The sequence below is a fragment of the Thalia democratica genome, chromosome 1, assembly GCF_965202585.1.
Source record: "Thalia democratica chromosome 1, ktThaDemo2.hap1.1, whole genome shotgun sequence".
In the NCBI taxonomy this organism is placed as follows: domain Eukaryota; kingdom Metazoa; phylum Chordata; class Thaliacea; order Salpida; family Salpidae; genus Thalia; species Thalia democratica.
Genome location: NC_139165.1, coordinates 45,733,920 through 45,749,865, shown reverse-complemented (window position 1 = coordinate 45,749,865; position 15,946 = coordinate 45,733,920). Strand labels below are relative to the sequence as shown.

At 25.9% G+C, this 15,946-nt stretch overlaps 1 protein-coding gene across 1 annotated transcript; it reads right to left on the bottom strand.

Moving 5' to 3' along the window:
- Positions 1 to 1,022: 1,022 nt before the first annotated feature.
- Positions 1,023 to 5,165, bottom strand: LOC145832398 (calponin-1-like). The gene is made up of 4 exons (XM_082939719.1): positions 5,001 to 5,165; positions 3,244 to 3,342; positions 1,852 to 1,929; positions 1,023 to 1,704 (listed from the first exon to the last, which is right to left on the bottom strand). Exons 1-4 carry the CDS (start codon positions 5,142 to 5,144, stop codon positions 1,438 to 1,440), a joined length of 588 nt encoding a protein of 195 aa, XP_082795845.1. The 5' UTR covers positions 5,145 to 5,165; the 3' UTR covers positions 1,023 to 1,437.
- Between the last annotated feature and the right edge of the window lie 10,781 nt (positions 5,166 to 15,946).

Sequence of the window (15,946 nt, the reverse complement as noted above, 5' to 3'; positions counted from 1 at the left end):
CTGTGTTTAAGTTTTTCCATTCGAAAGAAATCAAAAATAAATTCCCTTTAACTTTGGCAGTCGTATTTTGTTAAAAAAATTGCTGCTTTTGCATCTTTGTGAACTTTGTTTGATACAAATAATTATTTGTCGTTTATTAAGCACACCTTACACCTTGCTACTGCTTAAAAATGAGTATGTTGTTTATAAGTACAACGATGGACAATAGAAGGTATAAACATTACGTGTTTCACTTTATTTTATGAAGTCACAATCAAAAATTCCTGCGGTCTTTGTTTTTAAAGTTAATCAATGTGATTGTTGCTGATTCTACAAAACCGGTTGGAAGACAGGAAACCGAAAAGTTTCCTAGAAAAACAAGATCGTTGTCCATACCAATGAAGATTGAAGTTTCACAACAAGTCGTTCCCTCCCTTTATAACCACCGTGTCATTTTGTCGCTGTGCTAAAGTGACCCTCCGTGCCAAAGTGACGCACCGTGTCGTTTTGTCGCTGTGCCAAAGTGACCCTCCGTGTCAAAGTGACGCACCGTGTCGTTTTGTCGCTGTGCCAAAGTGACCCTCCGTGCCAAAGTGACGCACCATGTCGTTTTGTCGCTGTGCCAAAGTGACCCTCCGTGTCAAAGTGACGCACCGTGTCGTTTTGTCGCTGTGCCAAAGTGACGCACCGTGTCATTTTGTTGCTGTGCCAAAGTGTCCCTCTGTGCCAAAGTGACGCACCGTGTCATTTTGTCGCCGTGTCAAAGTGACCCTCCGTGCCAAACTGACGCACCGTGTCATTTTGTCGCTGTGCCAAAGTGACGAACCGTGTCTATTTGACGACCGTGTCATTTTGTCGCTGTGTCATTCTGACCCGCTCCCTTGTAAAGAGGGCTGATATCTCTACATTACATGTTTTTGCATCTATTTAAGTAAAAATCGTTTACGGTTCTTCAAATACAGTACTTCTTAACATAGCAAATAAAACTTAATAATAAACAATCAAAAATAAAACATAAGTTTCACACTTATTTTTTAATGAAATTTAAACATAGTTTATTCAGAGGAAGTGTAAAGCACAAACTAGATGTCTAGCAACATTTTTGGTCTGATGTTTTCATAAATGTGTACATATTTTAAAACTGACTCAATAAAAAAATTCTTTACTTTTTAAAGTTCATAAAAAATAACAGTTTTAATTCAACACAAGAAAACGACTAGTAAAATATCTTTTGGTCTTTAAAATCAAAATGTTACTTTGGCCGTTACTACCAGAGTTGTTAAAATGCTAACAATTACTATGGTAATTCAGCAATGAAGCGTATAAACTTTGGTTTGTTTTAAGTTAGTAATTTCACGCTCGAGTAAACAAAGCAGAGCTTTTTAACATGTCTGGTTACTACTTTTGATAATTAATAAGCTATAAAAAAGTATGAAAAGAAATTATTCTGGCTCGGCCTTATTTCTTGATATTGGTCACCATCTGGCGTCCCAGACCGTATGGTGTCATGCCCGCCTGACTGGCCACCTTGTTGGTTCCCATCTGCAGCCCTATGACGTTCCTGCCCTCCCGCAGCTTGTCCTCGCTGAACCTACGCTCCTTCTTCTCGGCGATCTTCACCCCGATGTGGGGTCCCGGGAATCCCCTGGATTGGGCGACGGAGGAGAGCTTCAGGAGGCAGATCCAAACTTGCTGCAAGTTCTGGTTCTCGTACAAGTCTACTGTCTGGAGAAAAAAAAATTAAACGTATTTCTTAGTAAATAGTTAATGTTTAACTTTATCATTTTTTAACTATCTGTTTGTCAAAACTTAAGTTACAGTTGTCCATTTTATATTAAATTAAGTTTGTAAGTAAAAATACAACTTTCATACCTGGAAGACATCCAGTTTTTGGACTCCGGCTTGTTCAACTGCCTTCAAAAAGTTCCCGATGTTTTCCATTTGTTTGAACTAGAAAATAATAGTGTTATTTTGTTTTTATAGGTTTTCAATCGTCTAAAAAGTTGTATGGTTTTGACAGTTATAATCAGTTAGAAAAAAAGTATTAATAACCTTATTTGTTTTTTAAAGCTTATCTTCAGGAAAAAACATGAGGAGAAAAATTTTTCTGTATCGCATTTTCTGAAAGTATGTATGTTATACCTAATATGGGTACATACTTTAAACTAAAAATAACATAATTATTTTTTCTAATTATAAACAAACAAAGATTTTTTATTATTTAACCTTATAATATAGAAATTAAACAAGATTTAAAAACACTAATTAGGGTTTGTATTTAGAAAGACTAATAAAGAAAAACTTTAACATTTTATAAAGCTTATTAGTTTATTCAGAAAATATAATGTTAAAGAAAATGTATAAGATATTTAGCAAAATTCACTGCAAATTTAACCAAGTTTCAGATACCTTTTCCAATAATAGTTTTTTCAAAGTGCGTTTCTCTTAATTCGTTTTAAAAGTCTTTTTTCCCTAGTTTATTTTAATGCTATACACAACATAAGTTTAAATTTTTTAGAGCAAACAACTTTTGAATTGATTCTACAATATTTTAAAAACTAAACATGTAGTTTAAATATTTTAACATTATTTGAAAATTTTTTAAACGTAAAACGATGATTACTTACGTTTTTATCACTTAATTAAAGTTTACTACTCTTAATACGTTTAGAATAGGCGGTTTTTAGAGTAATTAGGCGAGAATTAGTCATCTGAATTCGCTAATGAATAGCAAGGTTTGTAACTTATTACTATACAACAAATAAACTTAACATTTAAATTTTATTAACTTATCTGATTTCTATTACCTACGAAAGAAAATTTTTGTATTTAACCATTTAAAATCTATATTCTTTTAACAATTAAAACTTAAACATATGAATAAGGTTAAAGAGCACAACACTAAAGTAACAACTTACTAAAAACAACTTAATATCAGGAAAAACTACAGATTTTTACTACTTTAAAGTAGGCTTTATTATTAAAAAATAAAACTTAGGTTACTAAAGGTAATTTAAATAACCAATTTTATGCTTCAAAATTAAATACATTTATGATTTATAACTATTTGAGATTTATAAATAAAAAACCTTGTTAAAAAAGCTTATCAAATACTTTTAGAGTTCAAATAGTCTTTTTTTTAGTTTAAATATTTTATTTATTTACATATAAAAAAGTGCTCAATTAAAAAAAAAATAAAACTAAATGCTGTTACTACTATTTATACAACAAAACAAATTTAATTTATGTAAAGAAAGTACTTACAGCCATCTTCGATTCATTTACTTTTCTAACTGAACCTGGGAACATATTGTTAATCAACTTGCACAACTTTGTTCCATCTTTTAGCCAGGCAAAAGCATTCTAAAACAAAAAATAACAGATTATTTTACAATATTTTTTACCATGCACGAAAACATAGTAAGCTAATCAAACATTTTGTTAATAATTACAATGTTTCACTTTAGAACAAAAAATAGCTTTAGATTAAATTTTAAAATCATGTGATTAACTCTTTAATATTTAAGCAGATATTACTGTAAAAAATTGTGTAAAATTTTTATTAAGATGGTTTTTGTATCAACAAAAGTCGTACTTATAGACTTTTTAGACTGTAGAAAAGCAATTGAATTAGACTTTGTTTATCAACCCTTTGTTTAGTTATAAAAGAGTAAGAAGCTTAACTTCTATGTTGTTATATTTATAGTTTGTTGTAGTCTTTGTATTACAAAATATTGACACTTAAAAAAGTTAAGCAACTTTCATAATTTATTCAGTATAAAGATTAACTGCAAAAATAATTCTATAAACTTTTCCTAACAATTATATTTTCAGTTTGTTTAAATGTTTATAAATTTATGTTTTGTTTTTATTCCAAAAAGTTTATAAAAACTTGATAAAACATTTTTCGAATTGATTATGTACAATTAAATACTAAATACTAATAATCATACCAAAAACATTATCTGAATAAGTTTTACTAGAACATTTTATAAATCGAACAAATGCAACTATTCGTTTCTTAACTAAAAACAAGTTTTTGAAATTTATAATGAAAATTCAAGAGTTTTAACAAAAAAAAAACATAAAATAATTAAAGGTTGATATTAAGAATTTATATAAAAAAGTAAAACTTTAAAATTTTTTTTTTAATTGAATGGTAACAAGTATATGTTATATGCTTCTCAAAATATATATAAACAATTAAAAAAAATATTAAAAGGTGATTGTAGAATGTAAATGGTTTTATTTAGTAGATATTTACAACTTTATTACTACAACTTGGGTTGATATTTAAAATAATAATCTTTTACTTGCAGAAATCTTTTTTATGCATATAAGACTTAAACTCAATTTTAGAATTTCAAGATAGCTAAAAACAAAACTATTTCTTGAACATAACATAAGTACATAAGTCTATTTAAAAGATTTTAAGTAAGATGGAAAATTACAATTACTATTAGTTTATCTATAGCTTAAAAGTTTAAAAGCTTTTTTTTTTACAACTTAAGATGTTAAAGGGTCTTCTTTTAATATTGCTAATCTTAAAGCTTTATACAAAAAATAATACCATATGATCTCATTGCATAAACGTAGTTTTTAAAACTTATTTTTTAATTTTCTACTTCTTGTTCAGTTTAAATTTTATCTGATTCTTGTATATTAACTTTTTTCGATTTTTTTTTATATTAATTACTAATTGGTCACATCACTTTATTATTGACTTTTATAAATGGTACAACAACAACTCTTTTTTTTTTGTATTTTCAACAGAAAACATTTTTTGTTTCATCTTTTGAAATATTTGAAACTTACAAGGCAAACCGGAAATTTAATCATACTGACACTATATTAAAACCAAGCTATTGTGTCATTGAAAAACATTTTAAAAATGAAATAATTTTTATTTAAAAAAAAGGCTAAATTAAAAAATATAAAAAGAAAGAAAAAATTTAAGATCTCAAATTAAACTGATGTGAATTTTAAGTTTTAAACATGTTTTTAGCTAAAAGTAAACTAACTTCTTTTCCTGGCAGGGGCGGGTTTTCATTGGTTATTTGAGCAATCCAGTTGCAACACTTTTTCTCGTCATCTTGTGAGTACTTTGCAGCTATCTTCGATTGACATTCAGCAGAGAAACCATAACCTTGCTGTCTGTATGACATCTTTCAAATTAATACTAGAATAAAGCTGAAAAGTATTTAGAACATTAGATTTTCAGATCAAGTTGTGAGATTTTTGGAAATGTTAAAGCAGATTTCCTGTAAGTTTCAATAACTTTGACTTGTATAAAAGAATTAAAAAAAGATCTGAAATGTGCAGGAAACTTCATTAGTTTAAAAGACTTAACCTAAATGATTTGAAATCTAAAAAAAATATATATATATTTTCAATTTATACACAACTTTTATTTACTTTAAGTTACAATACACCATTCTTTTATGTACAACATAAGTAAAAACATTACCAGATAAATCAAGATAATAGTTATAAAGAAAAAAAAGAATAAAAAAATAAAGAAATAGTATCTTTGTTTTGTGCATAAAACTTTCTAATTCAATTAAACTTTATCACTTACACGTAGCTTATATACTAGAATTGTAAAACATCTTTTTTAGGCTTTAAAACTATCAGTAAGTTTATTTAATGCTTTATCTAACATCAAATTTAAATTATTAGTTTCTCTAAAAAATATACTTAAACTTAAAATGGTAGAAAAAGTTTAATAAAAAAAACAAACACTATACAATGTTGAAACATTGAAGCTGCTTTTAATAAAAAGTATAGTTTTATAGACAATAAAATTTACACAAACTAATGTTTTTTTACCTTTATTAAATACTTTAAATTTGTGTTAACAATTGAAACAGTTTAATTTGTGAAAAAATGTTAAATATAATGCAATAACTTAATTAGCAACAAAGTTTTAAGAGCTAAATGTTTAGGTTATTAAACTTTTTGTTATAACATTGATCTAATTTATACCACTTAAGCTTGCATGTATTGTTTTAAAAAGTAAGTGGTTTTATAACTATGCTTTAAAAAAATACTGTTAAACCAACTTCAGATTAAAAGTTTAACTTTGTAAAGCTTTATTAATTTATTTGAATTTCGCTTTTATAATTTAAACACTTTTTTACCTTATTAAGAATAAAAACTCTATAGTAAAAATTATTACACGAAATTTACTTTATAAAAGTAATATAAATTGCTAACATTATCTTTTCTATAAAATATTTTTTCTAAATACATATAGAAATTATAGCTGAAAATAAGAGTACTAAATATGAGTAAAAAAAAGCCTGAAAACAATTAAACATATTTTAAAAGTATTTTCTCAAAGCAACTGTTTTCAAGCGAAGCCTCATACAATAACTAAAGTTAGCGCGAGGCCTACTGCTGAGCAGTTAATTTCTCATTACCAAAAACCTTTTGAGAGTTGTTATTTCAACAACTAAGCTTTTTTTTGTTACTTTTACAAAAGTATTGAACTGTTATTTTAAAAGCATGTTTTTTAGAATTTAACTGTAAAACTAAAGAACACAACAATAAATTTTTAGAAACTAGTTTGTTTTTGATAAACTCCATTAGAAACATATTCAAATTTATTAAAACAAAAGTTTATTTAAAGCTTTGACTTAAAAGTTATATTTTAATATCCGTTTTATTTTGCAAATTTTTTTTGCAACGTATAAGGAAGTAACTGAGTTACGAAACTTGCTCAATTTTTTATTAGTTGAAAGGGTATTTAGTTTATTACAACAAAATTAAACTTTTATTGTTTTATTTTTACATCACTAAGCTTTAATTAAAACTATTTTAAAAAAACAAGTTTTCAAAATATTTTTTTTTCTGTACTATTTTAAAATTTAAAACAGTTATACATAACATTAATATCATTAAAACAATATTAAATTTACTTACTAACAGCTTATCGTTATGATAATAATTGAAATGATAACCAACTCTTGTCCTTATAAAATCTAAACAAAAAGCTCTAAACATCGCGTCACTTAAGCGAGATAAAAAGTAACAAATGTTTTCTCTCATAGGAAAACTTTTTATCACAAGTAGACACTTGAGTCTTGAAGTCTTCAACACATGGTAAAAGAATTCGAAACACGCGTAGGTTATTTTTAAAAGCAATTTTTAGTTCATTAAAGTTTGCTTCCTTTTTCGAATTAGGTCTGATTTCTTCTTTGTATATTTTCATGAATACTTTCTCTTTTACAAAGTAAAACTTAAATAAACTAAACACAAGCAATTTTAAAAATAGATGTATTCATGTCTAAGTAATTTTTCATACTTTGACTGAGTTAAGTAAATTTTTACAAGTTGCACATAAAATTTTTAATAGTAATAAAATTTTATATACATTAGAAGTATTCTCATGGATTTTATTATCAAAATTTAACTACTGAAAATTTCAAAAAATAATACATGATTTCAAAATTTTCAATAGATTTTAGATTATAAATGTTTAGCATTTTTTTAAACTTTTTAATATCAACTCAAAAACATGTTTATTAAAAAATTGGTATTAAATGTTTAAAAATGTCAACTAATTACAACCATCAAAGTGTTTGCAGTAGTATAAAAATAATTTATATGGGAAGGTTAATAAAAGGATCAAAAAGAAGTTTCAAATAAGTATTTACTAGAAAAGAGTATTGTACTAACTAAAGTTAATTTTTTTGCAATAAGCAGAAAGTGGGCAAAACGTGGCGAAAGTTTCTGGTCAGCGAAGTGCTTTTCAGCAAGAAAACAACTGAAAACAAAATCAAGTTTACTTTTTAATAAAAACTTACAAAAAAGCTATCTTTCACTTGTGAACTCTGTTATTTTATTTTTTAACTGAATAACTACTCTTAGCTGAAAAAATAAATACACACCAATAAGGAACTAAGATAAAACAATGAAACAACCTTAAAAATTAAGCAACTGTTTGCAAGCGAAGCCTCAGACAATAAGTAAAAGTGCGAGGCCTACTGCTGAGCAGTTATTTTCTAATTACTAAAAATGTTTTAAGAGCTGTTTTTTCAATAATTTATGCTTTTTGGAATCTTTTTGGAAGAGCTTATTTGTTACTTTTTTAAAGTACTAAACTAGTATTTATGAAATACTAATTTTGAAACTCAAGTTTTGAAAATTAATGACACTACACTATACCGAAACAAAACTATTTCAAACTAACATTAACGTTACGATTGATAACTTGTTTTCAGTAACATTTATTACAACCACAAAAACATTATTTAACCATTTCATTGAATGCTTGCTTTTGTACCTAGTTTTCTATTTTAAAGTATTTTTTATCAAAAATATTGGAATCTTATTGAAACACTTCAGTGTTCCCCTAATATTTGTTGAGTCGGCATAAAAATAGTCTATGTTATAATTTTTAGTTATAATTTTTTTTTTTTAATTTGGAATATTTTTAGGTAAGTAGGGTTAGGGACAGGGTAAAAAAATAGTTAAAAAAAAGAAATTCGACTCATTAAGTATTAGGTAAAATAAATTAACGTTTCAATCGGACTCAAAATATTGTGTGGCCAATAAAGGACTTTTTTTAAACAAAAAAATCAGTGAGTTTAACTTGCTGAGTGTTTACCCAAATTTTAGTATACAGTATTTTACTAGAAGAGCATACAAATTACAAGTAATAAAAAAAAATTTAGTTGACTATTTGATTTGAGACAAGTTTATAAATAGTTAGTTAAAATTTACACAGTCTTGGTTTTATTTTACTTTGTTCGAAAATAAAACTATTTTAAATTCGTTTTTATTAACTGCATCGCTTATAAAGTTTTTACTACAACCTTTTTTTATCATACCAGGAAAAATAACAAAACTTGTATAAACATGTAATAAAGTTTTTTTTTCGACATTAAGCATAAAATTTCAAAATAAATTATATCAATAAATTTAAAAATATATATGTTAAAACTAAACAAAGATATTTTTAACAGCTTTTCTTTTACAAATAAGACATTTTGTAAATAGAAATTAAATTTACTAGTTCTAAATTTTACTATTCGATGTAAAAATGGATAATCAACAATCAAGTCTGCTTAACACTAATAAGACTTTAGTTATATTTCCAGTTTATCTTAAATTTTCTTCTTGGTTCCATCATCAAAATATAATTGTTGAGTCAAAAGTAGTAATTCTAAAAACTTTTTAAATACATTATACATAAAAAACTAAACATAAGTTATGTGCACAATAGGTGACTCAATGAATAGTTTATTATGATTTTTTTATTACCCAAAATTTTTCTAGAGCTTGTTAAGAATTGTCAAAACAAAACAACTTTAAAACAATATTTAACAAACTATTTACAAATAATTTTTAGAAATTTTCACTGTTCATGAACTTCTTTTTCGTAAGTAAAGCAGTTAACTTTAACATACACTGATCAATAGAACACTTTACTTTTTAAAACAGCTAACTTCAGACAAATATTACTCAAAATAATATTTTTAGTGCTAAGTTTTTTAGAAATTCAAGAAAATTACAAATATAAAAAACTTCAACAAGCTTTAAATGTTTTAATGTTCTAGTCTTAGCTTAAATAACTTTAATGTTTAGTTTGGACCTCTCTAAACATTATAGATTATAAAGTGTAAGAAACATAAACAACCAGAGTTGATTTTAATTAGTGATGTACCGGACTCACTATCCGGGTCCGGATCCGGCCGGATATTGCCATTTTTGTCTGATATCCGGATCCGGCCGGATCTTGATATGAAAAAAAATATACGGGTCCGGTTCCGGCCGGATCCTAATTTTAAAAAAATCCGCATCCGGTTCTGGCCTGAATCTAATTTGAAAAAAAAGTCCGGATCCGGGTCCGGTACATCACTAATTTTAACGCGTCCAATAATTGGAGAGATCTCCAGCTTAAGACTTATGTTAAGATACTTTATATATAAAAAATTATTACATCGATGCTTTTTCGTTGTAGCAATAATTTCAAAATCAGTTTTTCAAAGCTTTAAAAAGTCGGTGAGCAGCAAGTAAAGAAAATATTCTGTGCATACTAGATATGTTTTTCAAATTATTCTTGTTATGGACTAAAGGTCCTTAAGCATATAGTATGTTTAATCGTGATAGAATATATAAAAATATTTTATTAACTCTGTTCAGGTGCTACATTTTAGAATTACTGGATTATTTACTTAAAATGTTAAAAGAAAACTAAAACAGACCAAAATAAAACACACAGCAGATTTCCAGTAAACTTTCCAAAAAAGTAAAATCTTATGCTTAATAAAAACTATTTTATTAGAAATTTAGTCAGTGTTTTTGGTAGACTTTTCATAAATTACAATTAAAAGTCTCTGTAGGTAAACACTGTGCACACTAGAAAGTTAGAAAAACAGTTTTTGTATCAAAAATATAATTATAACAATGTTATTTTAACTTAAAATATAACATGCAGTATAAGTTGTTGTACTTATTTGTTTCTTTGTATTTGTTTTATAAATATATTTACTTGTCAAAAATAAATATTTTATGCTTGGTAAATTAATTTATATGTAAACTTATGTGCATAAGTGAACACTTTAAAGTTGTGTGTGACTATATACTTTGCCTTTTTGAATTTTGATCCGTACAAAGTTGAAAATAGACCTAAACTGTTCTGTAGTGATTATTTATAGATAACTTTTTGAAATTAATTCAATTTTAAATAAAGTAAGAGCTAGATCGAGATAAAATATTTATATATAATCTTTTCTTGACTTGACATGTAAAAACACTAAAAAACTTCTAACTTTAAATATAACTTAACTAAAAATTGTTTGAGCTAAACAACATTTACCGGAGAAGTATTAATGCTGAAAAAAAAAAATAACGTAGAAAGTTTTTGAAGTTTACATAAGTTATTCTTTAGCTAAAAGTAGATTGTCATTATGTTATTTTAACTCATTTTACTCTTAGTTTATAATCAATCTGTGACCTCTATTTTGTGTTTAAAGTTTAAATTGTGCGTATGTGAATCGAATTCTTGGACGTTATTAGGATACAAAAAAATTATACTGAATATCTTTAAAGAAATAAAAATTTATCTCAACTTGATTATACTTTTTTTTGCTTTTAAATAATTATCGTTTATTAAAAACTAGCATTTGAAATATTATGAATTTGTGCAAAAATAATAAATTTAAGTAATTCTTAAGCTAATAATATCTTAAAGTCAGTAGTTTTTTTTTTATAATAAAAATATTAAATTATTTGTGCACGTCTCGATAAGTCTCGATACAATTTGTTGGACGACAAAAGAAAGCGCTCAAGTTTTTTGGTCTTAGGACCTGGTGCACGAAAAGCCTTTCGGTTTTTGAGTCGCACACCACTTGGATATCTTTTAACGTCTTGTCCAGGACAAGCATAACAAATTCATAACCAACTCTTTAACAAAAAAAAAGCTTGATTTACAGAATACTTTTCATTGTAGCGATGAATGTATCGTTTCATCTGAGTTTTTTTGGAAACAGGACTGTTTTATAAATAAGACTATCTTAAATCTAGTGGTTCTAAAATTTTAGATTTGCACTCAGTTTGTTATGAGCAAGTAAATGACAATCTAAGTGTAAGAAAGCAAACAGTTACAAGAAAAATTTAATGCAAACTGCGGTAACCCTGCTTAACAGCTGTCACACTAGGTTAGGTTTTCTAAAATTTAAGCTACAGCAGCTAATGGGTCATAAACAGTGGCAAATAAGGTGTATATGTAAGTGAGCAATTACTTTTTGCATTTATATTATAAAAATCTAATCTTACTCATCATTTCTATTTTCTTTAGTAAAGTTAGCAATAATAAAATAATTTTTTAACCAAAAACACCTCCAGAAAATTTAAAGTAGCGTTTTAAACATAAACAGTTTGATTTAAAAAAAAAATATTAGCTAAAAAGAATTTTAACTTTTTTGTGAAAAATTATAGTATAATGAATTCTTAAGCATAAAAAAATCCAAGCTTTGCCAAGGTTTTTTTTCTGTTTTTTTTTTATGTGCCTTAAAATAATAATTTTTAAAGCATTCAAAACGTAAAATAATATTTTGTCTATCAAGATTATCACTCATTTTGACTGGCTATGCTAACTCGGTAGCCAAAAACATTAAAAAGCGTTTTTTTTCATATAAATTAACTATTGGTAAATTAGAATAGGTTTGCATTTTATTCTTAAACTGGTTAAACTCTATTCCTTAGGTGAATCTAAATAGATTTCAATATAGTGGTTTATTGAACAAAAGTGAAAAATTTTTTAGTTCAAGGACCTGGATACGCAAAAAGACCTCTCGGTCATCGAGTTGCATACGTAACATACCAAAGCAGTTTTTATTGTTTTTTATTCTATTCTTTAGACTTTTAGTTTTAATTTAATGTCACTACAAAAGTAATTATAAGATAGCTGTACAAGACATGGTTAAGCATAAAATATTCAGCTTGAATTTTATTTGCTTAAGAAACATTTTATTTGATTAGTTTAGGAAACCTTACTATAATTACACAATAATAGCTAATTTAAATAGGATTATCATTCTTTGAAAAAAAATATTTGTTATAATCCCCTGTTTTTTCAATATTTCAAAACTAATATAGGAGCTAATTTTTTTGATTCATTAAAAATCTCTTTGATTCTTATCAATTGTACAAAACAAATCACACAGAAAAATCTTGAACTATCAAATTTTTTTTTAATGAATCGTAAACTGATTCAACAAAAATTGTTCAATACAAGTATCGGTACAACATCAACTCTTACCTACATAAACAAAATAAATACCTACAAAATAGTGTCATTTACAGATCTTCCTTAAGACATGATGTAAATTTTGACAAGTTGTGTAACAGATTTACGAGCGCAAGTTATGAAAAGATAAGAAAAAAAACTAATTTTTACTTAGTACGAGGAAAAACTGCACTTAACTTCAAACTTGAAGATAAGCGGTAAGGGAACGTTCAAGGAAACGTGCACAAACAATTAAAAACCACAACATTCTTAATCTATACACTTCACAAAAGTTTCATATTAAAAAATATTAAAATCTGGCCGACGACGATCATCTTACATAAAGAACAACAAGTAAGTTCAAGTTTATAGTTAGTTGTTCCTAAAACTAAGGCTTTTCTTCAACTGTTAAGCTTGGTTTATTTTCTAAAACTATTCACTCTAAATGGCCGGGTGTTTTTTGTACACCAGGTCCTTAAGCCAATATTTTAGATATTTTTCTTTTTGTTCAATTAACTTGTTGTAACTGTAAGTTATTAGTCAAAAAAAGTTTTACTTAAGGCAGATACTTTATGAAAAAGTTTAAATTGTTTTGTACAAGTTTCTTATCACGTTTGTAAGTTCTCGAAAACTGACTTCTTTTAAGTAAATTCATTACAATTTCAATGAAAAACTTATTTCATAAAGTAATTATATTTTCACTTGCACACAGCTCATTTTTATTATATGTCTTTTAAGCTCTATAAAATAGAATTTGTTTTAAATAGAATGTATATTATTCTTAATAATATTTTTTTTAATTTAAAGTGTAGAATTTTTTTTATTATTTCATGCAGTTATAATAAAGATACAACTTAAACTTATCAAAAATCTGGAGAATGTTTGTAAAACAAGTATAGTTTTATATTTAAGTATAGTTTATATACAATCTCATTTTTATACTTCTACTTATTTAAACTTTTTTGCCATACTTAACTTTAAAACATTTGTAGTGCAGGGTTGCCGCAGATGAAGCTGAGAAAAATTTCATGACTTTTCCTGGCTTTTTACTAAAGTTTTCCTGACTTTTCTAAATCATACTCTTAATTTAAATTTATTCTAAAATACATAATCAAACACTTAAAACTTTTAACATTATTTTTATACAGGTTTAAACAACATTTTATTTTGCTGAGTTCAATCATCTAACTTCCATTACATCACTTGAACCATCTGTGTATGATTGATGTACTTTCAATAAGCAGCTCTATCATTAAAATCTAGTCAGACTTGGCATAAAAATTGTAAAATAATAAGGTAATAATATACAGGGTTGCCACTTGTCTTTTCAAAAAATTTCCAGATTTTCCAAATTTCTTTCAGGTTTTTAAAAGTACACATTTTTGGGTCTATTTTTAGTTTAAACTTAAGTCTAAGGTAAGAAACTGTGTAGAACAGAATAAAAACATTGAGAAGGTAATGTAAAGCTACTTTAAATATGTTTTTTAATAAAAAATTTTTGATGACGACAGAATTTTATCTACTGAAAGTGTGAAAATTCCAGGTCTTTCCAGGTTTTTTAAGTGATTTTTGATCAAAATTCCAGGTTTTTTTCAAAATTTCTAAAATTCCGGGTTTTTCCAGGTGTTCAGGTAAGTGGCAACCCTGTAATATATAATGATAAAAAATATTCATCTTAAACATGGAATAATTACATAAATAGTTCTATTAGTTTAATAAAATACTACCTAAACCATATAATATAAAATCCTTAAAATAAAAAAAAATCAATTTGAAAAGAATATGCTTAAATAACTGTAAAAAAGACATAAAAAGTAAACTTTATATCTGTTATATAAAATATTTCCTCTTATTATTTGGCATAAAGTCTCTAACAAATAAATATACTCTTATTTTTTTTTAAACTTAATTTATTCTACGAAAAATTACAAATAAGTAAACTAAACCATGTAACTTATTTTTCAATTTCAAACAACTTTGAAAAATTATAAATTGGTAAAGTATACACATAAAACTGTTACATAAAATACTAAACTGAGTGCATAATTATAAAGAACTTAATTATTTACTTAAACGAAAAACACTTTGATTCTAAAATTCTGCAAGATAAACTTTTGTGTATATATCACAGTTTCACTACGGAAGTGTCCTTGCCACAGATCATCAATACTAAAAAGAAAACACAAACTGCTTGTTCAGTAGGGTATTTGTTCATAATGTAAATAGAAAATTTTTGCACTTATATAAAGGATATTTTATTAATTTATACCGTTTGAAGACTTTGGAAAATAAGGAATTCTGTAAATTTGTACTGACAATATCTAACTTTTTTTCAAAAACCCATTTTTTTTCCAGACTTTTGTCATGTTTTTCGTGACCTTTTGACAACCCTGGTAGTGTTAAAAAAACCGCTTACTTAGGAAACAAACTATCGGTATTGTACTAAATGTTACCGATATGGACTCCTATGGAAAACCCTACTTTTGAATTACATGGGTTTTACTTAATAAACTAAAACTTTTTAAGTTAAAAAATCAGAAACTTGCTTTCAAACATCAAGACTACTTTTTAAGCTTTTAAAAAACTAAGTGTTTTCGAAAGGAAGTTCAGTAATAAATAAAAGCTAGTTAGTATTAAAATTATCATTACATTGTTAATTTGTACAACTACAGTTCTATAATAAAATCGGATTTTGATTGCAAGCTTCTTTTTCAATTGTCAGCATTTTACCTAATAATGAGCAAACACAGTAATCCTTGCATCATCTTTTATGCATCAATATAAAAATTGCTGTTTTCTTGAGTTTCAAAAATAATCTGTAGATATCTGAACGGCAAAAATTTGACTTCAAGATTTTGAATGCTTAATTAATGATATACGATACTTTGTGTTTATAATTTTGAAAACTTCACAGAATAACTGAAACTGTATTTTTTCTTTTTTGAACGTAAGTTTTAAATAAAAAAAATATAATTTCATTCAAGGAACAGTAACACTTTTAACTTTAATATTAAACAGAACTATGTGAAAACAACTAGTGTTAAAAAAACATTAAAATTTTAATACTTAAAATATATGTTATAAATTATTATAAGATGACCATACATTTTTTAGATAAAAAAAAACGTGAAAAATAAAATTCCGTAATTTTTCTTTATTATAATTCTTACAACAATAAAAAAACAATAAGAATAACTAAAAAGTAACATTTTTCATATTAAGCGTGTTATA

What these genes read in the sequence shown, in the direction of transcription:
- LOC145832398 (XM_082939719.1), bottom strand. Translation starts at nt 5,144, where the DNA reads ATGTCATACAGACAGCAAGGTTATGGTTTCTCTGCTGAATGTCAATCG. An exon ending in TAAATGAATCGAAGATGGCT is followed by an intron (nt 1,930 to 3,243) that starts GTAAGTACTTTC and finishes ATTATTTTCTAG; the next exon opens with TTCAAACAAATGGAAAACAT. An exon ending in AAAAACTGGATGTCTTCCAG is followed by an intron (nt 1,705 to 1,851) that starts GTATGAAAGTTG and finishes TTTTTTCTCCAG; the next exon opens with ACAGTAGACTTGTACGAGAA.